The sequence below is a fragment of the Anguilla anguilla genome, chromosome 18 (assembly GCF_013347855.1).
Source record: "Anguilla anguilla isolate fAngAng1 chromosome 18, fAngAng1.pri, whole genome shotgun sequence".
Classification (NCBI taxonomy): domain Eukaryota; kingdom Metazoa; phylum Chordata; class Actinopteri; order Anguilliformes; family Anguillidae; genus Anguilla; species Anguilla anguilla.
In genome coordinates this window covers 11528584-11556573 of record NC_049218.1, presented here as the reverse complement: position 1 = coordinate 11556573, position 27990 = coordinate 11528584, and the positions used below count along the sequence as shown (strand labels likewise).

General features: G+C 51.1%; 1 protein-coding gene and 1 long non-coding RNA gene across 6 annotated transcripts; one reads left to right on the top strand and one right to left on the bottom strand.

Annotated features, from left to right (window-relative positions):
• Nucleotides 1-566: 566 nt before the first annotated feature.
• Nucleotides 567-27401, bottom strand: map3k4 (mitogen-activated protein kinase kinase kinase 4). 5 transcript variants are annotated; one of them, XM_035400074.1, is made up of 27 exons: nt 26897-27050; nt 16432-16619; nt 14536-16076; nt 14011-14271; nt 13419-13571; nt 12074-12231; nt 11539-11655; nt 11240-11339; nt 11023-11106; nt 10441-10710; nt 9854-10003; nt 9137-9298; nt 8283-8416; nt 8078-8156; nt 7838-7916; nt 7111-7204; nt 6117-6239; nt 4532-4626; nt 4229-4309; nt 3785-3976; nt 3366-3436; nt 3062-3178; nt 2722-2881; nt 2311-2433; nt 1727-1833; nt 849-1028; nt 567-634 (listed from the first exon to the last, which is right to left on the bottom strand). In XM_035400074.1, exons 2-27 carry the CDS (start codon nt 16499-16501, stop codon nt 614-616), a joined length of 4722 nt encoding a protein of 1573 aa, XP_035255965.1. In that variant the 5' UTR covers nt 16502-16619; nt 26897-27050; the 3' UTR covers nt 567-613. The 5 variants fall into 5 exon arrangements, with proteins under 5 accessions (XP_035255965.1, XP_035255968.1, XP_035255966.1 ...); XM_035400077.1 differs by lacking the exon at nt 26897-27050 and adding an exon at nt 26652-26776; XM_035400075.1 differs by lacking the exon at nt 26897-27050 and adding an exon at nt 26232-26412.
• On the top strand, nt 27160-27656 carry LOC118217897. The gene is made up of 2 exons (XR_004763333.1): nt 27160-27239; nt 27364-27656. It is a non-coding gene; the product is annotated as an uncharacterized LOC118217897 (long non-coding RNA).
• The last annotated feature ends 334 nt before the right edge of the window (nt 27657-27990 follow it).

Below are 27990 nucleotides of genomic sequence, written 5' to 3'. Positions count from 1 at the left end.
GTTAACTTTTTCCACCGCGCGCACGCTGTGTACTTGATGCTGCTACACCACGCGTTCTGAAATAAATCTCCCGGAGAGACGAGACTGCAGCCTGTTTCCAGTCTGCTAGAGAAAGCTCCAACCTTCACTTCTCTTTCACATTCCACCCATCAATCCCTCTGCTCACAAAAAATGCAGACCTTCAGGATTCAACAGCGTCAAAAAAAGTTAAAACTATTTATTCTTGTCTCTTTTTTTATTATTAGTCATCATTAAGAACAACAGATCCAGAAATGGCTTACTTCAGCTTTACAGTATTTATACAAGGATTACCCCATTCCCATTCTTACAGTATGTACAATGCAATGCCCCCGGAACTGTACAATGTAAGAGTCTCTTTGCTTAACTTTCTCCACCGTTGCATGCTGGGAAGGGTGACTGCTAGAGTTCGTCAGGAGTCATGATGACTCAACACCCTCTTAAAAACACCCCCTCTCTTCGGCCCAATTATTGAGAACGCAGTTCCTTGTAAATATTGTATTTCATATTTAATTTCATATTACAGTAGTGCTTGGGGTTGTTTTTTTTCTCTTTTTTTTTTTTTAAAGGCGAGAAAGTCCAGGACACTCATTCTTCATTCTTCATCTGTGCAAACCTGTAATTAACATGAGATAATGACATAAGACATCACAGAGCCATTCCACATTATGACTACATACATCTGAGCCAACAGGAAGGTGTTTAAGACAGCCAGCAGTTTTAGTTTTTTACTGTGTGTGTCTGTGCGCATGCGTTTGTATGTGCGTCCTTGACGGAGGGGTGGTGAAGGAGTGCGTTTGCACGCATCTGCGGGCGCATGTGTGTCTGACCTTGACGAAGGTGTGGTCCAGCAGAGTGCTGGCGGTCCAGCGCTGTTTGGGGTCGCTCTCCAGGCAGTGACCCAGGAAGTCCTTCCCTTCGGTGCTCAGTTTCTCTGGGATGGGCGGCTTGTGGCCCATGCCCACCTTGTACATGATCTGGAAGTTATGTTCGTACTCGTGCCATGGCCTCTGTGCACGTGCACACACACACACACACGCGCACACACAAATAAAGGCAGCTGTCAGTCACCTACACGCAATGTTCTTCTGACAATCAAAACCCAGCATCAAAGAACCTCAGTCGGTTCTAATTGTTCATAAACAATTGTTCATCATTAATTTCCACAGGACAATGCTCGGTGCCCTTAGTCTGAAGTTCCAATCTGATGTACACGTTGAAAGTTGTACAACATGGTAATGTCTATCGCAGAAGCACCCACTGTGCCTAATGCGAACGGGTTCTCCTAGTATGGGTGTTGGTAAGGCAGGGCAGATCCAGGTATGAGAGACTGGCCAGCAGACAGATTTTTAACCTGTTTCTCCAGAAACCTGTTTCTGCGGGAGAGCCAGCTCGACATGTGGGGGCAAGCATGCGAATTCCACACACGCACTGGGGCTCGACTTGAGCCCTGCTCCCAACAGACTTTAACTCTCGCACACCGCCCTAACCAGCAGTGCCAGGGACCGGAGAGAGGGGGCAGAACGTGTGAACTATCCGTTTATTTTGACTATGTTCAGTGCTGAAATAAAACTGTGGACTGTGCAAATGAAGATACCAACTACCTGTGCCACAGAAGAGAAGACCGAGGAAGAAATAGGTGGAAGAAGAACAAGACCATTAACCGTTGAGAGAAAGGAGTTGAGACAGGACTGTTCAAACACCTCACCTTCCCCGTTACCATCTCGATGAGGACACACCCCAGGCTCCAGATATCTGCCGCTCGCCCGTGACCTTCGCCCTTTGCTCTGGTGATGACCTCAGGAGCCATGTACGCTGGAGTAGAGACAGAGAGAGATTTTGAATTCCTAACTGAGATGGAAAAACACTTGAAAAATGTGTCACCTTAGACAGTCGCCCTTCTCTATAGTATCTTATTTTACAGAGGATGCCTCTGTATAACACTGAAAACCCCATCACTTTGAGAAACTCCAGCTGTGCTCATACATGTACACACAGCTCAGTGGTGCCATCTGCTGAAGAAAATGCGAACTGCCTTGTGTAGGAGTGAGTGCCATCACAACAGTCTAAAGGCCCGTTCTACGCACGCCACAGACCAAAAATACACCTCCAGCCCCTAAGTCATGTTTTTATTTAATCTTGATCATATTTTCTGACCCAGTCACATTGCTGGGTCTTCACCACAGTCATTCAGTGAGGGACTTTTTTGTAAAACCAGCTGAGAGTTTGTCTGGCACACAAACTCCCCCCCCCCTTCCTCCTCCTCCTCCTTCTCCTCCACAAGATGCTCACCTGCTGTTCCCAGGGTACTGTTCACCTCGCCTGGCATGGTCTGAGCGTTGTTCTTCAGCTTGACTGAACAGCCAAAGTCACCCAGCTTGATCAGGCCCGATGATGTCAGGAAGATGTTGGCTCCTGGGGGCGGAGTTGGTGGAGACACCATTGATAAGATTGAGGATTCAAGTATCAGAGGAAGCCCAGTCTCCAATCCTCCATAAGTCATGTCAATGCGGTAATGTGTTTCAACACAATGATGTGTTTGTTATTGTTTAACAATCAGGGCCAATAGCTTCCTCTCTCTGACTGGCCAATTCCCCTTTCTTTGGTTGTTCTTATGTTACAAACACAGGTGTGAAATTCCTCATCTAAACCACTGACACCACATCTCATGACACAGTACACCTGCACCAGACCGGCACTCACCCTTGATGTCGCGGTGCACGATGCCGTGTTCGTGCAGCACGTTGATCGCCGTGGTGATCTGCTTGCTGTAGAGACGGATCACGTGCTCCTGCAGGCCGAGTCGGGACACCTCCTCCAGAGTCCCTTCATCACAGTACTCCATGAAAATGTACATCTCCTCCTGTGAACGCACCCAGAGAGTGAGACACACACACACACACTGCACACAGGACATGTACACATCCTATAAACTGAGCTGAACACACCTGAGTACATCATCCCCTAGGAGGGGGGAAAGAGAGAGAGTGAGAGAGAGAGAGAGGAGACATAAGAAAGGCTGACTAAGTTTGATTGCTCTCACCCGATGGAGCTCCACTCCGAAGTAGCGCACCAGGTTGGGGTGTTTGATTCCTTCGAAGATTTTCAGCTCGTCCGCCGTCTCCTTGATGGTTTTGTGGTCATTAGGTTGGAACCTGATCTGTACTCGTGAGAAACAGGGAAAGAGCCCATGACTGGAACAGCACAGGGGAACACTGTTAATGCAGTGAAGTGTGCTACTGAAATTTCCTTGAGGGTGGTCTGCTGGTGAGCTCACACTATGACTCCTGTGCAAGCTAACATACAATGACTTCTGACCTATGACCTTGCTGCTTGACCCCACCCACCTCCTTCATGGCCATGAGCTCTCCAGTGTCCACGTTGATGCAGGTGTATACCTTCCCATACTGACCCTCACCTGCACAGATCAAATCGAGAGGAACGATTAGAGGCAAAGAACTGCATGAAAACTAAAAATGAACATCCCTGGACACCACTGGTGAGTGGGTTCATCGGCCACTGTCCTACACCGCAGTGTGTGAAACGTAACGTCAGAGAATAGTCCTGCAATGGGGCTTCAGGACTATCGCAGTGGAGTTGTGGGGAGTTGCCATTCCTCACACAGTTTCCAATGGGAAAGGATACTAGAACACTGTAACCGTGGAGATGAGGAGGGTGTACCTACAACACCACAACCAAAGATATGGGGGCGGGGGCAAGGAGAATGGAAAGTTAGGGATAAATACCACAGGTGCTGGCATCGTACCGATTTTGTTGCCTCTCTGCCACTTGAAGGTGACCTTCCTCAGGCCCACGTGCATGACGTTGTCGTAGGACTTGGGCGTGTGGCACACCTGGCCGATTATGTTGCGCTGCTTCATGATGGCGTAGCGCTTCTCCTCGAAGGAGCGGATGGAGCGGCGGACAGCCTCCATCGGGCTCTGCCTGGCGGCTGTATCTGTGGAGAACGGGAAGGAGGAAAAAATGCATGACTGTGGGGGGGGGGGGATATTCATTGGAAATGCTGCCACCTGGTGCCCCAATGAAAGAACTGAAGTTTCCATTCTGTGAAAATGCTGCCGCCTGGTGCCCAATGACAGAACTCTCCAGATACCAAAGCAAAGGTCTGTCAGTTGAGATGCTGGAGAATGCGTGTCCATGCGGGCCTGTCCCGCGTACGAGAGGTTTAATGTGGACCTCTGATTCTCACCCTTGGACTGGCTGATGAAGGTGCGAAGCTCCCAGCTCCGTCTGGCCGAGGTGCTAGGGTCTCCTTTTGGGTATGACGGCTCTGGAGAGACAGATAAGCAGTCAGCCAGACAGACTTTAAGACTGAATATAAAGGCTCCCAATTTTCTCAGGCTACAAACACAGACATGATGGACAGACACACAGACAGACAGGGATCCAGGAATGAGTAACGGTGAGAGGCCAACAGAGACGGACAGACAGAGAGAAGGAGAGAGAGAGAGAGCTGAACGAGAGAGAGAGAGAGTTGAACGAGTTCCCCAACCTTCTCTGTCCTCTGTGGGGCTGGAGTGGCGGCTCAGGGATTTGAACTCCGCTGCCACCGAAGACAGCCGGTCGTTCTCGTGGAGATTAGATCCTCTGCGTGGGCCAGACACAGTCGGACACAGTCACCAACGGTAACCCCCTCCCCACCTCTTTCCCAAGCCAGCCATCTCACACCTCCTCCCCCACAATAATACTACAATGGGTCACCTTAAAAACTGATTAACAGCCAAAACTCTGATATCAAAAATATTAGTTCTGACATGCCTCAAATTTAAATTTTTTAAAATGTAAAAGCAATTACATAAAATCCATTTACTGATATACATTTTTAAGCAACCAATATATGACGTCTGTAAAATCCCTCACTCCACTGTGATTAAGCACTGGTTTAATTGGCACAAGGATTCATTTAATGTCAAAATCTTGGTAGTAATGGTTCTAGAGCAACGGATTAAGAAAAAATTACTCAAGCATTTTCCAATGCCTGTGATTATGTCGCTATTCATATTATTCATTGTGTCATACAAACTGCCACTGGATAATTCCTATTAATTTTTTAATAGATTTCCCTAGCAATTAAAGTCGTAAACATCGAATGAAAACCATGGTAACACATTTTTATATTAATTGGCTTGGATTAATTATATGTTAGGCAGTTTCAGGAGAGTATCACCCTCTCCACACACATCTGTCAGCCAGTGACTCAGAAACACACGTGTGTCATAAGCACCGGAAAGCAAGCTTTCATCCCAGGCAGCCAACAGAGACGTCTACACAGGGTGGAGAGGTCTAAATTACTCAGGAAAGCCACAAGGTTAAGCAGGCTACAGTGTTAAAGAATCAGTCATTCAATCAGTCCCGCTAACAATGGTAGCATTTGCTTGCACATTTTCGCTTCTCCATGCACAGCAAGAGTCTGAAACGGCATCGACCTGAACTTATGTCTCATAAGATATCGGGTTAGGCTCAGGCTTTCAAATTTCAAAACCTTCAGTCAGTCAGTCATTCAGTCTCACCACCCAACACTCCACCAAACATATACAGTAGGCCTTTTTCCTGGCTGTGGAACGGTGTCTAGGGAAGCAGACTCGTGATCCAGTAGGGCTCAAATCCTGGGCGGTGCACGACGGCCTTTAAATCAAGCTGCCGCAGCAAGTGACGATATTCGAAGTGCACAGACTGAGCGCTACGCAAAGCAGCCTGGATGGCGGCGTCTGTAAAAGCACAGTCACAAACCCGAGGCGTGGCGGTGCGATGCGTACTTGTGACAATGCAACACGTTTTAGGACAAATCTTTTTCTGGCCGCTGGCACTTCCGCTTGACAGCCGAACACTTGGAGCAGTTCTGCGCATATCACAGCAGGGTGCAAAGGGGTGAACAGGAACCAGGTCTTTATACTTAAGCTGATCAATCAACTGCAGGGGTGATTGATCAGTTAGTTCACTGAATGCCAGTGAAAAGACAGTTTGGGGGACCCTGGCTGGTAGGCAGTGGAACAAAAGATGGGTTGTTTGGGTGGGCAGGACAGGAGGGCATGCCATACGGGCACCGGGGGTCTTACGGGGGGGGTGTACAAGGCTACCTGAGGTCATTGGGGGTGCTGCAGGGTGGTTTGGAGTGGCCTGGTTCCCCAAGGCCCACAGGGGCTGGGCGGGGGCCCGTGGGGCACAGCGGGGTCCGAAGGTCGCAGGGGAGACTCCGAGAGCTGCGGCGAAAAAACACACTGAGGAGGAGCTCTGCCTCCAGCACGGGAGGGAGGGGGGGAGGGGGGAGGGAGGGATACACGCACACGCGCGCGCACAGGCACACACGCACACGCGCGCGCACAGGCACACATGTACACACGCACACACAGGCACACACAGGCATACACGTGCACAGGCACACACAGGCATACACGTGCACAGGCACACACGCAAAGATAAGCACAGACGCACATGCACAGGCACTCAGACAGACAGGCGCACACATACACACAGACAGGCACACGCGCGTGCACACACAGACACAAACACAGACAGACAGACACAAACACAGACAGGCACACACACACACACGGACAAATACACACAGGCACGCGTGCACACAGACACAAACACAGACAGGCACACACACACACACACAGCTGCACGCAAACACATGCACACATCTATCTCCTCACTGATTGATCTTAGGAGGGGCCCGTTTCACCTCTCTCTTCATACTTTCACTTTTAAAACCAATCAGAAGGCGCAGCGTTCAACCAATGACAAGTCGACCTGGTTTAGCAACCAAGAGCAACATCTTGCTGTAAGCAGGAGAAATGCTACCATAATGTACCACACCATCACACATACAACATACATGTTCACATGTGTACACATAACACTGAACTCAAACCGCATTTGATGGCTGTTCACCAATTACATTGCATTCACTCTAGTGATTAAATGCCCACTGATTGCAAAAGAAAAGTTAGAACATGCAGGGGAAAAAAGTGCCTGCAGACGCACCAGCACACAAGCGTGAACCCAAACACGTTAGCAGTACCAGCGGTTCCGCTCGGCGCTGCTGTAGTCATGTGACCGGAGGCGTACCTGAAGCTCTCTGCGTTTGGGATGAACAGGTTGGGATTCGGGGGGTCGCTGTGACAGCGGGGTACCTTCACGGGCCGGGGGCTGTTCCTCGACCCTGAAAAGACATGAAATTGCTACTCGACAGCCCATCCCGAAACCTTAAAGCATCTACGCCTGAACGCTCACACACAGCACTGCACAGGACCCTGTGTGTGTGTGTGTGTGTGCGTGTGTCTCTCTCTGGCTCTAGTCCAGAAGCAGGCAGAGATACACACTCACCTGCGCTGCTCTTTATTGTAAATAATAAATAAACAAAAAGCAAACACACGTTACACAATGTTGAGACTGATTAAACCAGGCCCTCTAATCCCCCATAGTATCACCTTTCTTCACCAGTGAAAAAATGTGAACAAAAAAGTGTCCCATTAAGAGGGTTCCCCCCCCCCCCCCCCCTTTTAATACTGCGATCACAATAATGATTATGAATCAAAACGTAGTGAGTCACGTGCTTGGATTATGCTTCCACATCCACATCCACATGTAGGTATTAGAGGTCATACATCTATTGTTCAGTGTGTTTTGTTTAGAACACGTCTTCAGTATAATGGTGTTCAGAACATGTCTTCAGTATGATGTGAAGGCGAATTGATGTCTGTTGATTGGCCAGCTCAGTTTCAGTGATTGTGACCAACTTGTAACCCTGGGGCAGTTGATGGCGAACTGAGAGTGGAGCAAGGGAAGGTCTTACCGAAGTAGAGGCCACTGACAGGACTGTGAGGCTTCCCGATCACATGACCAATACACTCGTTCATTAGGGCCTGCAGACTCTGAAAGACAACAGTGACACCAAACTTTAAAAAACGTGGATTGGCTGGCAGTCGGGTCAGTGAACAACACATCTGGAAACACTTTAATTCTTAATCCTCTTTCTTACACACAAACACACACATACGTACAATTAAAACACAAATTAACACGTTTTTTTTACCAGGAAGTCGTCCTCAGGCAGTGCTGAAATAAAACCAGGTTCAATCGCCTGCAGAAAGTCAAAGCCTTGAGTAGCCCATCTGTGTATGTACACAAACACACAACAAAAAAAAGAAAACGCAAATCAAAGTGAGAAAACCAACACACACACACAAACTATTTCCACAGTCATTTCATATGGTTGCCAATGGAGACGCTCGTCTCACCTGGGTCGTGTGCCCCTCCCACTCTCGCATTTTGTCAGGACATAGTTCATCCACTTTCGGGCGAAGGCGATGTACCGATCGCCTATCCTCTGGCGAAACTCCCCAGACATCAAGCGCACCACCTCCTTGTGGTACTGAAATGCAGAAAGCGGAAAGCATTCCCATAATGCCGCAATCCCATAATACGACACAAAAAAACCCCCACTTTCCTAGGGGACGTTCCCTCTGCACCAGGACTTTCCATAAAACTTGGCATAAAAACAAATACAAATATGAACCACCTGCCAGGCACGTGCTGGAATGGCTAGAACCACTACAAATAATGGAACAAACTAACCCTCATTTTCCACTTACCCCAGCTCGTACACAAACACCAGAGATGAAAATCTGTTAATCTGATGCGTATTTCAATATTCCATACCTATAAGCAGGCCACAGTGGAGTTAGTCCCCTTGTTTAAAACTGTTCTGTGTAAATAATGATTCACTTTGTAAATAATGATTCACTATGAAGTACTCAACATTCACTTGCACGTTCTAACAGGAAAATGAATATTAATTATGTTATTTCACACTGGGGTCTTTTTGGAGGCTTTTCTTTAATTAATACTGTTTGTAAAATAATAAAGAGGCCTCATTTCTGTTTTACAGTTTACAAGGTTTTGAAAACCAGTGTGATTAAGATTAATTAAATAATAAACCCAGGTAGCATTTAAAATTTTCTGAACCTGGCTACAGCGTTGTGGAAACATCTACGCACTGCAATGCAACTGCAGTTACGTGTGAAGTCTGAACACATGAGCACGTGGCTTTTGTATTTTTGACCCACTGAACTCTGACCCTTTGAACCCTGACCTCGAAGGCAAAGTTGTAGCCCTGGATCATGGCTTCTCTGTAGTACTGCTGCAGAGTGGCGGACTCCGACTCCTCCACCTCGGCTTCGAATTCAGACGTGAACATGTACTCCACCCGGTCGATGGCCGTGTTGATTTTAATGCACAGCTGAAGGGCCTCGTTCTGAGAGGAGAGAGAAAAGAAAAAGCTTTCTATGATCAGCGCACGCATTCACCGCAACTCTGCCACACAGGAACTCATCGCAGCCTTATCGAGAGAAGAGGAAACGCGGGTGGCTGATCGGGGGTTTTTGGCTTCGACTGGAGAGGAAGTGGCTTCCGCCTCTCAGCGTTTTCTCACTGCAGGCGGCTGTTTTTAGGCAACGCAACAGCAGCAGCTCAGCCGATGGCCTGCCCCAGTTTTGTGGAGGTGTGGGACACGGCACAGAGGCGTAGAACGGGGAGCCAGAGGTGTGGGACTGGGTGCAGAGGCACAGGATGGGGTGCAGAGGCACAGGATGCGGTGCAGAGGAGTGGGACGGGGTGAAGAGGCACAGGATGGGGTGCAGAGGAGTGGGACGGGGTGAAGAGGCACAGGATGGGGTGCAGAGGAGTGGGACGGGGTGAAGAGGCACAGGATGGGGTGCAGAGGAGTGGGACGGGGTGAAGAGGCACAGGATGGGGTGCAGAGATGCGGGACGGGGTGCGGGGGCACGGGACGGGGGAGCAGAGGCCCCACCTTAAGCTGCTCCAAGGCTCCAGCGATGAGGGGCTGGCTGGACGTCTGCTCTCGCCGCAGGGTGAGGATGTCCTCCATGCACTGCTGGAAGGCCTTGCGCTGGGTCAGCAGGTGAGCCGACTGCATCACCACCAGCAGCAGGTTATCCACCTGCCAACCAGAGGGGGGCACAGCGTCGAGAGGGAAAAGGGCAGAAAGAGGTGGATTGTGATGGAGGGGGAGAGAAGAGGAAGCATTACGAAGAGGAAGTGAATTGGAAGGAGGGGAATGGATTGAGAGGAAAAGGGAAATGGGGCCACGTACAGGGTGTGATTGGGCGTTAGCAGAGAAACAAAGGGAGAGACAGAAATTGAGAGGGAGGAAAAGAAAAGGGGAAGGTGGGGCAGTGGGAGGTAAAGGAGAAGTTGTGAGAATTCAGGAAGATGCGCGAACATCAAAAGGCTGCTTCTGACAACTTCAGTTACACCAACCACATGCGACTATTCTTAGCGTCGTGTTTACCCGCAAAGTCACTATGTGCAAAACAGGGTCATTCTCAGTGGAGAGAGGAAAAAACAACAAACCGATATGCAATGCTAACAGTGCACCTTCATGGCCCTCAGAGTGTCCACAGTCTCCGTCTGAGGCACCAGCTTCAGCAGGGCTCCCTCCCACCGCGCCCAGTCGGCCTCCGTAGGCGAGTCCCCGGCTCCCTGCTTGCTCATGAGCAGGTAGGCCTCGTCGTCCGCCATTTCGTCGTGCTCCTTGGAGCAGTCCTTCCCGGCCGCCGCGTTGAGGAGCTGGAGGATGACGGGGCGCTGGGAGACCAGGCCGCTCGGGACGAACACCTGGAGCTCCTCCAATCCCGGGATCTGGACCTGTAGAGGCGGGAGGGGGGGGGGGTTACACCTGGAGCTTGAACAAGGCTAGCTATGAAGCGGAGCCAAAGCTGGCAGACCAAGCACAGCCTGACTGTTCGTCCACTCTGATGTACCCAAAGACATACGTAGAGGTGTGGGTCCACAGTGCAAGGTTCTTCCCCCCAAAATATTTTTCCCAGTCGTGGCTAGGATAGATGTGCGAGAGAAAAACAGATAGAGTGACAGAGGGAAGAGGCTGTTGGTGAAAGGTCAGAGGAGAGGTGGAGAGGACTACGTGGCAGCCAAAGACAGAGCGTAGCCTCTTCCTACCTTGACGCAGTTCTTTGCTTTGAGGGCACTGAGGAGGCCGGGGATTCCGGCAGCGATGCTGAAGTCGGCCGCAATCTCCAGGTCCTGCGGAGGAGAAGGCAGGCGCGGGGGTGAATGACAAACCCTCCCACAGGAACCCTGAGGTGCACTGGGGGGTAGGCGGAGGGGGGGGGGGGGGGGGGGGGGGGGGGGGGGGGGGGGCGGAAGTCCAGCTCACCTTGCGGAGCATCTTGGCGAAGCCGAGCGCTTTGGACGCCCGTTCGCGGGCCTCGTGGAAAAGCTCTTTCAGAGAACGGCTCGTCTCGATGACCGATCGCCTGCGGAGACAACCCATCGTTATGGTTACCACAGTGTCTGGATGCAGACGTATAGGCCATACAAGTAGTTGCAACAAAGGCAAAAGTGTATGTGCCTGTGAACAACGCCTGGCTAAAGATCACATGATTGTTTAGTGTTAATAAATGAATGCTAGTTACGGTCCATGCCACAGTAATAATTCCCAGTTTCCTGACCCACCTAATCTCATCAGAGGCAGTGCTGTCATCTGCACTTTCCCAGAATTCATCACCACTCTTCTGCAGGCCTGCATCCAGGAAGTCTCCAGTGGACTTGAGCAACATGCCAGCTATGTCACTGTGAGATGAAGGGGTGAAGGGGGAGGGTCACACAAACAGTGAACATAATCTGCTAGATAATAAGAACATTCTCTCCAATACCTTAAAGATATTGAACACTCCTAATGCACAGCAGTGTTAGCCTAGCCTAGCAGTCTCCACTCAACGTGCTAGCCTATAACACCTAGCCTAGTAACTAAGCAACATCTAGCCGAGTAACTAATTAAACTAGCCTAGCTAGACTAAGCATATAGCTGAGGAAACACACAGGGATCATATAGATAAAAGAAACATAGGAAAATAAAGAATATTAAGGGTATAATACAGAAGTCGAAAAAAGGACTAAGAAAACAACAACAAAACCAGAGAGAGAAACAGAAAGAAAGAGAAAGACGTTACGAGGTAGAGAAAGGAGAGCAGAAAGCGGGAGGGCTAACCAGAAGAGGCATCCAGACTGGGCCTCGCCGCCCCTAATGTAGGGGGTGATGACCTTGGTGAAGTTCCACTCTTCCTCCAGCAGGTTCTTAAGGCTGTGGGAGGCCTGGGGCAGCTGCTGCAGCATCTGGATCCAGCTGCGCATGTAATCGAAATACACCTGAGGGAAGGGGGCAGGGAAGGGGAGGGACGTCAAACAATAGTGCCACAGGTGTACAATTGCTTCGATATAGGGGGGCAACCCTTGTGGGAGTCAGAGGAAGGAACTCCCCCGCACAGGTAAATGGACTTTAAGTACGTGCTCAAAATTCAACCGCACGATATTTTAAAAATCCCTTCAGATACACCAAATGGCACGTAGGTTAAAGTGAAGCCAATGGTGCAAAATGTGTGTAGTTGAATGGCTATGTGTGTACAACGCACAGGTCTTATTGACGAATCTCCTCAAACCATTCCACTTTTCTCCTCATACATCTAAAGATCAATGGAAAACCCCAAGTCATCAAATACGGACACAATCACAACAAAACGGTAACATTACCGATCCTGCTTTTCCAATCTCTGTAAGCCTATCACACCAGGCTAACCTTTAGCTGACCACACTATCAAAGATGCCAGTTATGGTTTACATAATGCTAATCCAGCAGAACGTTTAGCAACTGCCACCATCTTTTTATCAAACCCTGCTGACTCCCTGTCAGCACAGTAAACAGTCAGTTTTCCTTTGGGGGTCTTATAAGGGGCACACTTCTGTAAAACCACCCTACAATATGGAGAGAGGGATAGATGCACAGACAGACCTAAATGCAATATCCTCTTAATGAGGCCTACGGTAGCAGACCATTAAGACTGGCGCAGAAGGCTGTGTTCTCAATGCTATCTTGGCAGCAGTTGTGTCATTACTCTGTACTGGAATTATGTCTCCAGCCCCTGTGCAAACATTACTGCCCTCCCAAGTCTTCCCCCCCTTTATTCCACAGTCCAGACTAACTGCCGTCTCCTGTGGCCTTCACACAGAAAACCACATTTACTCTCCCACAACCCCCCCCCCCCCCCCCCCTCCCAATCTCTGGAAAACGGCATCTCCCTGAAAAAAAAAAAAAAAAACTTTTGTTTGGTTACTAGATGCACTAGAGTCACCACGTGCTATCATGGACACTGCTTCTTGGGAATTACTACAGTTGGTGACTAAGTGTTTGAAAAATCTCTCTTTTATGATTGGTATAAACTGTTAGCGGAGCACTTTCAATAGACTTTGACCTTCGGTCCCCTGTTGGAATTCAGGGCCAGAACGCTGCATTCCAAGTCGCCTTCAAGGAACGCATTAGCCAGATCGCAGGCTCGTACCATAAGCATCTTGTGGAGGTCTTCCTCAAAGTCGTCGATGTTGGCGTTGGCCTGCAAGCCATCAGGGTCGGCGATGACGCCCTGCAGCATGAACTGGTAGTACTGCTTCATCAGGAGCCCCCCCTTCAACACCTCCTTACACTCGCGCACCAGCTGGAACACACACGCACATACACACACACACACACACACACACACGTGCGCACAGTCAGAACACCCACGCGGTCATGCATTGTGACACCAACACTAAAAAAGCTCTTAATGTGTCCAGGTGAATCAGGCCTGCGGGTTGATGATGGAATGAAAAGTGAGGACATTCGCTGCTTCTTTCACACTAGTGAGCACTGGTGGGTGAGTGATTCATTGAGTGGGAGAGTGATTCAGTGGGTGAATCAGTGATTCAGTCAGCAAGTGATTCGGTGAATGGGTAAGCGATTTGGTGAGATGGAAAGGGATTTGTTGAGCCGGTAAATGATTCAGTGAGTGGGCGAGTGTCTTGGCGAGCAGCCAAGTGATTCAGTGATTCGGTGAGTGAGCGAAGGAGTTGGTAAGCAGGCGAGTGATTGGGTGAGTGACTGGGTAAGTCTCAGACCTGCTTGATGCTGAGCAGCGAGGGCTCTCCGGCAGGCCTCTGCTCCAGACGCAGCTTCAGGCACTCGTGGATGACGTTGAGCAGAACCCGGCACAGCACCAGGAACGCGGGCTGGAAGGAGGGCAGCTCCATGGCCAGCAGCTCCACCCACGAGACCCGCTCCGTTCCCGCGTCCCCCAGCCCCCGGCCGCCACACGACAGGTGGCGCGAGAGCTCCGGCAGGTAGTCGCTGTACAGGAGGGGGTCTGGGAACTCGGAGAACTGAGGGGCACCACATTGTGTATAATGTTATACACATATATTTGTCCCTAAATATTACATATAGTTCACAAACACACACACACAGATACACACGCACAAACAGTTTTTACCTCATCTGGAGGGGTGTGGAACACACACACAGAAGCACACGTGCGCACACACAAACACACAGAGACACACACACACACACACACACACACACACACAGTTTTTAGCTCTGGTGGAGGGGTGTGGAACACACACACACACACACACAGTTCTTACCTCTGGTGGAGGGGTGTGGAAGAGCAGCGCAGCGCGGGACCTCTGCAGGGACCTGTCCATCAGCTTGTGGAGCCTCAGAATGAGTTTGCGCAGGCCCATCTGTTTCAGGGCCTTGTCCACAAAGGGCCTGTAGATGGAGGTGGGGCAGTAGCGGCTCCCCCCGCTCGCCCCACCCTCCGGGGGCGCCGTCACCTCCTGCGACCCGCCCCCGGCCACCACCAGGAGCTCGTCCTCCGAAAGCAGCCGTGCCAGCTTGGGCGTCAGGCAGGGCGACGTCTCGCCCTCCCCCTCGCCCTCGCCCTCTCCCTCCCCCTGCCCCTCCGGTCCCTCCGGCCCCTCCTCGGGGTCGCTGTCCGCCGTGAAGGTGGCGGTGGAGTCGTTCTCCTCCTCCTCCTCGTCCTCGTCGTCGTCCTCGTTGCCGCGGGAGCAGCGGGGGGAGGGGATGTCGAAGACGGGCCAGCCCAGGCGGGACAGGTCGCGCAGGCCCAGCACGGTGCCCATGATGCGCAGCTTCTGGTTGAGGTCCTGGGTGATGTTGAGCCACAGGCAGAGCGCCTGCACCCTGGCCTGGAAGTCGGGCGCCGCGTACTTCTCGTAGTCCTTCTGCAGCGTCTGCAGCGACGGGTACAGCGCCTCCACCGACTCCAGCAGCTCCATCACCCGCTTCACCTGCTCGAAGGCCAGCCGCTGCCGCTGCAGGTGCTCCCGGCAGTCCGGAGCCCCGCCCAGGGGCGTGGACGGGTCGTCAGCCCCCGCCCCCGCCCCCGCCCCCTCCCCCTCTCCCGCCCACACCCCGACCGTCCCCGACGCGCACTCGCCGAAAGCGGCCTGAGGGTCGTCTGTCCCGACGCCGGCCTCCGCCACCGCCCCCTCACCCCCCAGGCGGCCCGCGACCATCCCCAGAAGGCGCCCGGCGTCCCCCGCGTCCCCCGCCTCGGGCCCCGCCCCGCTCAGGCTGCGGAAGTCCACGCGGAAGTTGAGCACCTCGCTGATGATGTCGGGGATGGCCTTGCGGGCGGTGAAGAGGTAGAGGTCCTGGTCGGTGACGCTGCGGCGGGCGTGCCAGGCCTGCAGCTCCAGCCAGATCACCTCGTTGTTCTGGCCCAGGAAGCCGGTGTTCTCCAGGCCCCGCTGCTCCCGCTCCCGCTCCTTCTTCTTGGACGACATGGAGGTGAGCTTCAGCAGCAGCCGCAGCGTCTCGAAGAACTTGAGGCGGTCGGCGGGGCAGTCCGTGCGGGACGTCTGCCGGTGCGTGCGGGCCAGCGGGTGGGGCATGGTGACCAGGAGCTTGGCGCTGCCGCACCCCAGGCTCAGGTAGGGCTTCCGGGGGTCCATGCCCAGCGATCCGAAGGGGGCGGACTTGGACAGGGGGTCCAGCATGAACGAGCCCTCGAAGGTCTTCTTGTGATCGCGCTCGTTGGAGCGCAGGTTGGCCCGCTGCTTCTTGTCCTGCCGGTAGCTGGGCGCCTCCGGCGGCTCCGAGGGCTTGGCGCTCTCCCTCTCTCTGCTGGCGGCCTGGCTGGCAGGGGCCGCCTTCTCCGCTGAAACGCAAACAGCACAGCCGGTCACTACCGCAGCTCCCTGTGGGACTGCTGCAGGGGACCAAATACCACCATTCACACACCCCTCACTGTCACAGGTATAAACTAAACCTGACATAACCGCAAGACCTGCGCACCTCTACAAGCCAAACTTCAGGCTGGACTCAGTCACTGACCAGTCCCTGTTCAAGTCTTTCTACAGCTTGATAGCAAATCAATTTTTCTCTAATAAATAAAAACACACTTTCTCCCTCCTTCTTCAGAAAACCTAATTTCTCTAACTTCCTGGTTTTCCATTTCTCATCTTTTGGGAGGCTGCTCGGTGACTCCTGCGTTTGGGGCGGGTGACCCTTACCCTTGTTGGGCGAGCGCCCTGCCGACCTGCCGGAGGCGTTCCTCTGGTGCTTGCCAGACATGCGTTTCATCTGCCGGGGGGTGCAGGGCGGAGACGTGTTGTACGGGGCATCCTCTCCCTCGCTGGAGTCCCAAAGTTCATCCACCTCTGCGCTCCGGGCCTGTGCATCTTCCGCAGGACGGTCCCGCCTGTGGACACACACACACACACACACACACACACACACACACAGATCAGTGAAAGCAACACGCATCCACGCCACAATCAAGCCCCACATCACGGCAACACACACACGCGCACAGTCAGAGTAACACACACATTCACATCACACCCAAGCCCCAGGTGAAAGCAACACGCGCGCCCATGCACGCGCACACACATGCACACACACGCACACACACGAATGCACACACGCACACACAGACACACAAGCAGACACACGCAGACACACAAGCACACACGCACACGTACACACACACACACACACAAAGGAAAGGCATGCATTACTGCACTGAAACGCCTCTCTCCCTGCTGGCCACCTGCTAAGGGATCAGAAGTCAGTCACCCCTGGCTGTATGTGGCCAGGCCTTTGCTCTCCCCAGTTACGTAAGCACCAGCAGCACAAACAACAGCCCCGCCCCCCGCCCCCCGCCCCCCGCCAGCCTGCTTAACCTCTCAGGGGAAAACTAACCGCACTTATCAAGTTAAAGGAAGGGGGGGGGGGGGGGGGGGCATGACACTCAAAACAAATACTTTTGCACCCTTCCACAACAAATGCCTTTTCCACTGCCATTCCAACACGTCCAGATCAGAGGAGGTGATTTCGCCTTCATCAAAATGGAGAGAATAGGAGAAGAAGAAAAAAAAGACAAAACAACGGATAATGTTCTTGAAATGCTTCCTTTCAGAGGAAGAGAAAAACAAACAGGAAGAATGGAAAGCAGAACAGCGCACTCCAATTACAGCAGCAGGGCTTTGTTCCTTAAGCACATCTAAAGGCTTTTTTAATAGGATTAGAAGGGGCGGGGGAGGGGGGCAGCTGAACCTCTGACAAAGACCACAGATCGGGATAAAGAGGGGGCCCCTTCTACTGCACCCCAAGGGGACCCGCTCGCCGCACGCCACACTGTCACTCAGCTGTATCTGGGACACGCTGCCTCACACTAATTGTGCGTGTGGGGCGGGGGCGGGGGAGGGCGTGCGGTGTGGGCGGGAGGTGGGGGTGGCTGAGGGGTGTGGGGTAGGGCGGACAGGAGGCAGTGGGGCAGCGGGATCACTTTCACAGAGGTGGACTAATCCCTGGATCAGCCCACAAAGCCTTTCACTCAAGAAAGCAATGAACTGGAGAGCAGGATGTGAGAGAGAGAGAGAGAGAGAGAGTTCTACTGCCCATCTGCCCTTCTCCAGCCCAGAGCAACTACAACCACCTACAGTAGGGAGGGGTTATGACCCCCCAGGAGAGGAGACCCTTTGAGCGGTTTGCCCCTGCGTGCTGCTCCCCGATTCCCCAGCACCTCCAGCAGCGCTACAGTCAAACCTGCACACTCGGTATGAATCTGACTTCATCCTGCTGTGTGAACGCTTCCCAGCAATGTAAGAACGGTCCCACGCCCACGCAGGAAATAGGACTCCAACGCACCACACCAAATCGCACCAGCCTAGGAATTATGGGCCACACAGTGCGTGCTCCAGGCCGGGTACAAATAAGCTCGGGAATCTGGCAAAGAGCAGAATGATCCCGGCACAAGGTTTATAAGAGCAGCTGTGCATTACCATACGCAGTCACGTCTACAGTCACGTGTGGAGCGGAGGGATCCGGGTTCAAATCTCCGCCGGAGCACAGCACTGTGCCACGCGCGAGATGCGAAGCGGGGTGACGGGGAGAGCCAGCCGAGCGGGCCGTGCCACGTACCGCGGGCGAGGGAAGGAAGCACGCCGCCGCTTAGCTCTCCTCTGCGGGCGCAGGCCGCACCGCTGGAGCCGCGTGTGGCGAACTGGGCCGCGCGCGAACCGCTCGTTTTATTTCTGCCCCTTCCCGAGAGCCCTTTTCGGGGAAACGGGCGCTTTTCTCGCCTTTTCCTTCCTTCGACAGGAAACTAACCGCTCGTACGCCTGCGCTTTCCAAGACTTTCGGAAAAAATGCTAACTGCCAGAAACTCCCCCTCCCACCTTCCCCCCCCTCCCCCCCCATGCACACGGGCACGCACTCACAAAAACACGCATTCAGAGGAACCGCATGGGGGAAAACGCTGCGAAGAACAGAGCAGAGCTGCTGGAACAGAGCTTCCTCATGAGGCTGTGCGCGCGTGTGTGCGCGTGTGTGCGCTAAGCACGTGTGCGTTTCGTCCGCGAGCCGCTCTGCACAGAGCCTGCATGGCGCACACCGCCAGAGGGGTGACTGCATCACAGTGGAATGACCGGGAAAACCGTGACATCACTTGCTGCTCTGCTGTTTGTTTGGTTGCCTGGAGACAGCGGAGGAGCACCGGAGCGCGGCGCGGAACGCGGGAGTCAGAACCCCGAGGCGTGCAAATTCCACCTCCCCAAAAAAAAAATAAAAATGATCTTCCGTTTCTGACAGGCAGCGTACCCACCTGACAGAGGAGGGTGCAAGCCTGGCTTCCTTTACATCAGCTGCATGCAGGCTGGAAAGAAAAGGCCAAATTTCTTCTCGCCATTAAGAACTGGAGTCAACACTCACAACAAAAATGATCAAAGGCTGTGATTCAATACGTACACGCTTGCCTCAGCTTCCTCACTTCAGACACCGGACTCACTTTCCCACTCAGTCCTGCAATTTGCTACTGACCTCAAGCCTTTAAACCACAGCTGCCTACAATACCAGAGGTTTTAGCCGGAGCTCACGACCAACGCGAACGGTAATAGGCTGGTGTGTCTTCATCTACAAAACAATCACTGGGATCCAGTGTCTTTTTTAAAGTTCAAACACCCAGATCCATTTTTAGATAAAAGGCCTTTGACCACTTTGTTCTGTGGTCTTGGAAAACTGTCCAGTCCTAATTACAGCTCGATCATTTCATAGCATAAACCAACCTTGAGAGCAAAATTCAAAGCCTGCTACAAAATGTATGTTCCAGCTTTTAGTCTGTGGCAATATTGCATATTTTTTTAACAGCCCGCTTCAGATTTTTGTGTTTTTTTCTGCCTACGTTCGACATCGTGCTTTTAAATATTAGCTACCCTCTCAGTCAGGTCCACCTTGGGACAGGGATTCTCAGGGGGGGGACTTCCTGGTAAAATGAAGTTTTAACGCGATAAAAAAATTGTGGAAAAGCAAGTAAATGAAAGGCTGCCGACAGTCGCCTTTCTGTCCCGCCCTCGCCCCCGCCCCCCGCCCCCGCCCCCCCCCACACACAACCGCTGTCAAGCCAATTGCCCCCAGCAGGAGCTGCATCTATTGTGCGCAGGCGGCACGTGGAAGCGAGTCTCGTGCTGAAAAACCTGCTCCCAGCTGTCATGTGAGCGCTGCGCTCACAATGGCCGCACCAGAACACAGCCGCTGGCGCAGGGGGAAGGCTTCAGCCATTTTCATTATTCGCACTGTATTTTTCTGGCGTTGAGACACTGAAAAATGTGAGCAAATTGAAACATTCTACCGGAAAAACAGGTAAACGTTCTTACTTGTGTACCTGCTACCCTGCGATTATCTACCTGTTACCTAGGAACCAGAAGGCTTGTGGAAATTAGCAGGAGGCAATGATCGAGGCCAGGCCTGCATGCACTCCAAAAACCAACGATGTCGTAAAACACTTATCGCCTCACTGGCAAATGATTGCTCAGATAATTTAGAAAAATAAAAGCTACACTTTAAAAATCAATGCACATTAAAAAAAAAAAAAAAAGAAAAAAAAAAGAAGAAGAAGCTCAACAGTATGTCCGGAGCAATAAGCTAATAATCCACCCGATTACCACCGTGCTTGTGTGAAACGGCTCCTGCAGTGACCGAGCGCAGGTAGCACGTCTCTCCCTCTGCAGGAGAACGCAGTGAGCAGCAGTGAGCAGCGAGACGCAGCAGCAGGAGGCAGTGAGCAGCGAGACGCAGTGAGCAGCAGCGAGCAGCAGTGAGCAGCAGCGAGACGCAGTGAGCAGCAGTGAGCAGCAGTGAGCAGCGAGACGCAGTGAGCAGCAGTGAGCAGCAGCGAGACGCAGCAGGAGGCAGGCGCACAAACCGCACGGCATACCGCTCAGCGCTTCAAGGCCCAGCTCCCGGTACGCAACCTTGGCACGGGGCAGCAGACCACTCATTCATTTATTTAGGCTATTTCTCCTCGGTGTCAGACAGCTGGCCTCTCTCTCCTCCCCCCCCCCCACCCCCACCCCCCAGAGCCAGCGTGGTGCCGACCGGTACGAACACCTCTCTCCGCCTCCCGCCCCGTCTGCTTTGCACGCCACACTCCAGATCCCTAATTACACCTTTTCCCCCGGAGCACCCCGCCCAGCACCGCCAACCACGGCCACGCCCTTCCAGCCTGCCGTCAGAGAGAAAGTTATGTGACGAAAACGGGACGGACTGCACCCCGCCCTGCCTGGGGAACAGCATGTCCACGTCCTGACAATGAGAGGGCCGCGCCCCCCGCCCCCCCCCCCCTCCCCGCCCAACACCATCCTCAATATTCCTTTCTGGTTCCTTCTCTGTCAGACCAAACCTCAGAACCTCCCTCCCTCCTTCTCTTCTCCTCCCCTCCCCTCCCCTCCTCTCTCTCTCTCTTCGTTCCCTTTCAGTTTCTCTCTGTCTTGCAATCTCACTCTCGATCTCACTTTCTGTCTCTTCTGGTTTCCCTCCATGCATCAAGTCTGATAATAATCCACTTTACTGCCATGAAGTACACAGGGTTTTGCAATGCCACGGCACACACAGGCAATGAAAACACCACATGCAATAGTGAGGCAAAAGAAACCAAATGGTAAAAAAACAACTGTGCAGCAATGGCACTGCCAACAGTAATTACAATGGAACCTACAATAATGATAATGGGCTGCTGGATGGCTTATCCTGTTAAGGCACTGTTCTAGCACACAGACAGGGCAGTCTGGTACTGAATCAGGACCGTGCCAGCGGGACTAGCCAGCAGCCCCGTATGGCGACGCATAATTGGCTCCAGTGTCGCCCGGGATAGCAGAGTGTCATCGAGCGCCAGCGACCCCCCCAGTTTGTCTGCTGAGCTGCGCGGGGCCTTCTCCCAGCTCGTGTCTCTGGTAGCCCGACGTGTGAAGCGTGGTGCGATAAGAAGCTGCATGGAAGATCACATGCGTTTGAGCAGAGCAAATGCTAACCTGCACTCTCCCAAAATCGACAACAGAGGCTACGATGAGCACTGCAGCGCGAGAGTGACTGGGCAGAACAAATGAGAAGGGGAATAACATAAAACTGAATAAATAATAGCCTATTTATGCACGATACTGTAGTCGCTGACTCACTGTTCTTCAGGCTATAGCACAATTCCACATATCATCTACATGCTGGCACACAGTGCTGTGTGTTCCTCCACCCGTAAGACTGAACAGACCGTCGGCTCGGTCTTCCAGCTGGGAGAGGTTAATTGAAAATGATCAATACATCTGTCCCTGACTTTTGTCAATATAATAATTCCTGGGTCTGTCTGCAGCTGCCTTTCGCATGGAAACTGCACAGCTCTTCCCCTCCAGTAGCAGCCATGACTGTTGCACAACAGCCCTTCCTAATGGCCAGTAATGGCCAGGTTGCGGTCACACACCCTGCACTCAAGCAGGGGCCGCCTGTGCACAGTATCGTCATAGTGACGCGCGACATGTAGCCAATAGCCATGTACTAAAGCCACCGAGATATCTTTATATTCATTTCATCATCTGTGCCTCTCAAACAGGCTTTTTTTGTACGCTTTGCAATGCGGTGCATTCTGCTGGGTGGGGGAATGTTAGCAGAGCTGGTCCTGGCCTGCAGCACAACCCAGAGTTATTTGCTATGAACGGGAAGTGGCCTAATTCCACACTACCTGCACCATTTGTAGTTCTTTGCATGTGCAGGATATTTCAGCAAACTTCTGCAACGAGGGTTGTAAAACACATGCTTCTTACTCTGACGGCATGCAGCAAATTTAAATTTGGACATTTCATTTGTAGAGTCTCATTTTAATGCACAGAGCATCTCATTCTCTTTTCCTTTTTAATGTATTCACTTCCATGCTGAAGCTTGTTGACTATTGTAAAGAGCCTGGGTTTTCAACCTGAAGGTACTGTAGGGGGTCCGCACTATTAAACCCCACCATCCCAGTCCGCAATACTGTAATCTCCTAACCCCCCCCCCCCCCCCGTGCCCCTTAATTGCAACCTCTTTTTAAACTTACGATGGGGCTCCCCTGGATGCCTTTGAGTCTGGGTGGGGGTCACTGGATCACAACCAGTTGACAGCCCCTCATCTTGAGTTGGCACAGCCTACAGTAAAGTGATACCTTTTCCCCTGACATCTGGCCTTTTTTTCCCCCGTAAAATCATTTTACTTCGTGTCTTTAATTTTACAGCCCAGCATGGCGGTGCCTTCTCTTGGCTGGAGCCCTGGTTTGCAGGGGACTGCAGCCCCAGCTAATCTGCACAAAGGAGACCTTTTAATTCTGCGTCACATATCAAGAAGCCCACAGGCTGCAGACTGATCCAGCTGCACAGCTAACTTCCTGAAGTTTATATGTAATAGCACTGGACTGAGGCTGCAGCTCCACCTTACACCACAGTGCTGCTGGCAAAGATCTGACATGAAGCACTTTCCAGGAACCTAGTGAACTCACTCACACGGACACCCAGGACCATCCAAAACAACATGTCCAATGCCACCACCCTGCGCACCCCCCCCCCCCCCCCATTACACATAGTTACTGCCCCCTTCCCCCCAGGCCACCAGCGCTGCGTATGGTGCCGGCTGCAGAGCGAGACGCCGGAGAAAGCACGAAGAGCAGGCAGGAGCAGGGAGCGTTTGAAGTTGCCGTGCCCTAAACAAGCGAGTTAGCACATGGCCTGGCCACACAAATCAGCGGGAGGCCCCAGGAAGGGGTGAGACTGCGCCTTCGGGTCTACATTTGACAAGTGACTCCATTTTAAAAAAGAACATATGCACCAGGCGTCCCGTCATCGGCTGCCCAGAGAACGTGACTGCGCAGCCGCCGTGTCAGCGTGCCCGTCAATGTCCAATGCTGTCAAAGTGACATTCACAAATAAGCCCCTCCCCAAAAGACCTACACTACTAACAGAAATTTCTACAGACAACAGATTTGATATTTTTCCACAAACATACTGCATAGTAGCACTTCTGCATTATTGACCACAGACTGCAAAAATCAAACCTTTCAGGAAACGTGATAAAATGCATTTCTTTGAAAATGACTCTAAAAAGGCAAACATGAGCCAAAACCTATTGTAATGCACATCCAATAGATTCCACTCAACAGCAAAGCTACAACTGTGACCGGCAAGACAATAAATTAGTGATGTGGTTGCACAAGTTTATGTTCAGAAAAACACAGAGTTCCTTGAATGAATTAGCGCTAGCTTCCTTTTTTACTGGAATAACAGAGCTATTTCCTTTCTCTGGTATAGTAAAATATCTCTTTTCTCTTTCATGGTTATCCTGAAATAACCAAGAAATAACCTTCGAGCACTGAGCACGAAACATAGCGCAACTGTTGTTGGCAGCTAAACAGTGAAATGTGGAAATTCAAAGAATGCCAACCATCACGCCTCCGAGAGGAAGCTGGAGTGCGATTTAAACCAGCGTCCAGAAACACCTCAGCAATAACACAGCGAATTTACAGTCCAAAGGCCATCAATGGCATGTGCATTTATATGGAGGACCTCACAGGGTCTTACCAGCGGGTCATAAGTGCAGACCAAAGTCCAGATGGATGAAAGCATTGCCATCATACCGTTCATTCACTGCTTTATCTAAATCCCCTTGGTCCGGCCAGAATCTGTGATACATTAATGCGCACAGCGTGCAAGTCACCCTAGAAACAGGCCTCCGCTAAGTAAACAAGTCATGAAATAATGGCCTCAATAATGCAATGCCACTTCCTGACCAAAGACAGAACTGCACAGCTTTGAAAAGCACTTCCAAGGTCCTCAGAAGCCTGAATGCACCATGACAGGACTGGAAAGGAAAACAACACTAACCTAATAATGCTCCAAAATTCAACAAAACCAGGGGGCAGTGCTAAGAGAGGTACTGTTCATGAGCATGCCTTTGTGGCGTGTGCATATGTTTGGCAGGGGGGTGGGGGTGGGGGTAGTGTCGCATCTAGAATTTATTTCGGAGAGTACAGGGAGGTTCAGAATTTTGTGGTTAGTACAGCAATTGGCCACGGGCCCAAACGCTCGCGGGTAAAGGGCCTGCTAACAATATAACAAATAATGTTATAATGAGATCCAGCCCTGGCAGTACTTCCCACTATATACAGCACATTCTGAAATCTCAGGAATGCCTGTGAGAGTGTGTCCGTGTGTGTGCGTGTGTGCGATTACGTCTGAGTGTCTGTGTGCGTGTGTGTGTGTGTGGGGGGGGGGGGGGGGGGGGGAGGAGGTTGGAACACCGAAATTATGTTAATCTAGCATTGCATATTCCAGACAGCAATAAAAGCGATAAATACTTTTAGGTTTACCATGCACATGTTGAGTGAGGCCACTGCACAATCACATGCATTGTGTGCCCCTCCCTTCCATAGAGGGGTCTCTGTGACATTCCCAAAGCCAACACGAAGGCCCCTCTTTTCCTGGGAGAGGGAGGTTTAACGTCATGTCATCGTTGAGGTATTCACCCCACTTCCTCTCAAAACTCCACCGACCCACCCACCTCTCACTGAAGAAGCAAGACCTTGGCAGTGCCAGCCTGGTCGAGTTGCTTCACGCATTTCCAGGAAGTGCCTGAAGGCATGGTTATGTGCTGCACACAAAAAATACAATAAGCCTCTACAAATGGAGGCCAGAACAGAATACTCCCTGCTCTCCACCCCTCTCTCACCCGTAAACAACAGACACTGTCTGCAGTGTTCTGTCCTGTCGGCTGCAGCTGAACAGAGTGGACAGTCAATGCAGGAAACCTTAAACAAAATGATTGCAGCATTAAATATCAGTTCAATGAAGGAGACAGGGGCTATTGTAGAGACACAACACCACATTCCATAGAGGTTGTCGCCGCAAACTCGCCCAATGACGTCGTGCGGGGTCAGCTGCAGACATTAAAACAAAAACACACGGCCAGAAAACTTGGCAGCGCGCTTGTTAATTGCACTGCTGTGTGCGGAGTTTCAAAGTCCAACAATACAAAAAATTCAGCCATGAATTCAAATGTTCTCTAATGCCCCCCCCCCCCCCCCAAAAAAAAAAAAAAACAGTGCAAAGGTAAAATATTTTAAACTATTTAACGCAAGTTACCAATTTGACGTCTGACTAAAATTCCTCTTGAATATAGCATACTGGTTTTCACTAAATTAAATTGCAAACCTGGTTAGGACACCTACAATCTGCCTATAACACCAGGCTAGCAGCCAAGTCAAAATGAATGTCTATAGATAGCCAGCTAAGTACCCATAAAGGCGTGGAACGCGTTCGTGAGTGTTCCTTTTATTATTGCACAATGTGCACGCCTCACGAGCAAGCCAAGTGCAATCCTCTGCAAAAACAATCCCGTGTGCTATCAAGTGCCATCACCGCAAAGCAGAAAACTGCCGAAACAGCTGACTGTTAGTTAGCAAAGTAACACTTGTCACAACATAGATGGGCAAAAAGGTTATGGGATATCCGCCTGGTTAGCACCTTACCTTGATGCACTACGATTTCATAAAGATACCCACAGGAAATCAATTCAATAACTGTGTGTGATCGATTTACCAAGGTACATAGTTAGCTAGTTAGCTTCGAAATGTCCATCAGATAGAACTTAGCTAAGCTACCCGATACACAGCGGGCTCAATTTTCGCAGATAAGGGTCGCCACCCAATGCAAGCAGCTCGGACATGGTGAAACTGTAGTTCGTCTTATGCAAGCTAAACCTGACATTTCCAAGGTACCCACGGCGTCACTTTTACGTCAATATCTGTCAGTCATAACAACGTTAGCATTAGCTAGCGAGAGAATGTTGATTCAGCTGAGATTCCACATTTCAAGACCCTGCAGAGGGACAGCCAGACAAAGACGGTAGAATTAAAAAAAAATCAACAACCATGGTCATAATACTCAACTGTTGCGTGCCCTATGTTTAGTTTACCAGCTAACAAAAGTTATTTAGATATTTCAGAGAACTGGATGTGCATGCATGCGCAGTCCCCGTCCAGCGCTTGGATTTAACCTGAAAACTTTGTGATAAAATAAATCAGATGCTACCCTGGAAAGTATGCAGACAATACGGCGAGTGGTAGCTAGCTAGCTTGCTCGCAAGCTAACTATGCTGTAACTGCTTAATGTCAGATCGATGCAATAATTTTACCTTTTTCAGACGAAAAGCATTTTCCACAGCCCCTTCGCTTTTCACAAGAGACCGGAAAGCCAATGCAAATATTTATATAATTGTCTATTTTTTCTTCCAAAAGTTTGCAACTTTTCACTTTGGGTTGCAAATGCACGGTGATCACTATTTGACAGGAAGACACCGATCTCATAGTGCGCATGCGCTCACATCAATTTGTTTCGACTTCCACAAGAGGCTCACAATGTGGCAGGGGCCAGGTCCCGGCTGTGTAGTTCATGTAGCTCGCAAATTGCACCGAATTACTCCCATTCGCTTACCTGCTATCATCGCTGCGGTCCGGGGGCTCCATACCAAGGCGAGGGTGGGTCTTTTCTAGCCGTGCATGGAACCCAACATGATAAATTTAATATTACTGCGGTATGCACGTTTTTGCAATGTCTGTCTAAATCGGCGCCCTCGGTGTTCACTTTCTTATCCGCCTGCAGAGTCCAGACTCGCCCGTGTGTGCGCCGACGCCATCTTACCAGCAATCATCGAAGAACTGACACAGATCATTGCTACGGCAACCCGTGCAGTACATCAGACAGCCGCTGTGACTGCTCTTGAACTGCCGTAATAGGCTCTAATTACCGCCCGAGTTGACCCGTTTATTACTGTGGGCATGCTGACAGATCGCTTGTCATGCAACTTGATCTGGCAGGCACAGCATCTTGTAACTAAAATACGGTCATTTAGAACACACGTTATTATTGATTACAATATTTACAGAGAAAATTACCTTCTGCCTACGTCATATTTTACTTTTAAGATCACCTGACAAACACAGCAATGATCATTTTATCGCGATTTTCAGTGCTGTTGGCTCGTCTGAAAATGATCAAATTACTGCACTGCAGTACAATAGGCTATAGGCCTACGTTTTTCTCGTTTGGCATTACTGAATGGGTTGAGTATTTTTGGGTTAAGCTTTGAAAGTTTGAAGGGTGATGTTTTGACCGGTCAACCAAATAATTGGAATTGTGTTTTTTCATTTTGATTCAAATTATTCTTAGGCCACCCAAACAAGCCCGAGTTACAAACCCACTGGCAAAGGTTTCAAGAGGATACAATTT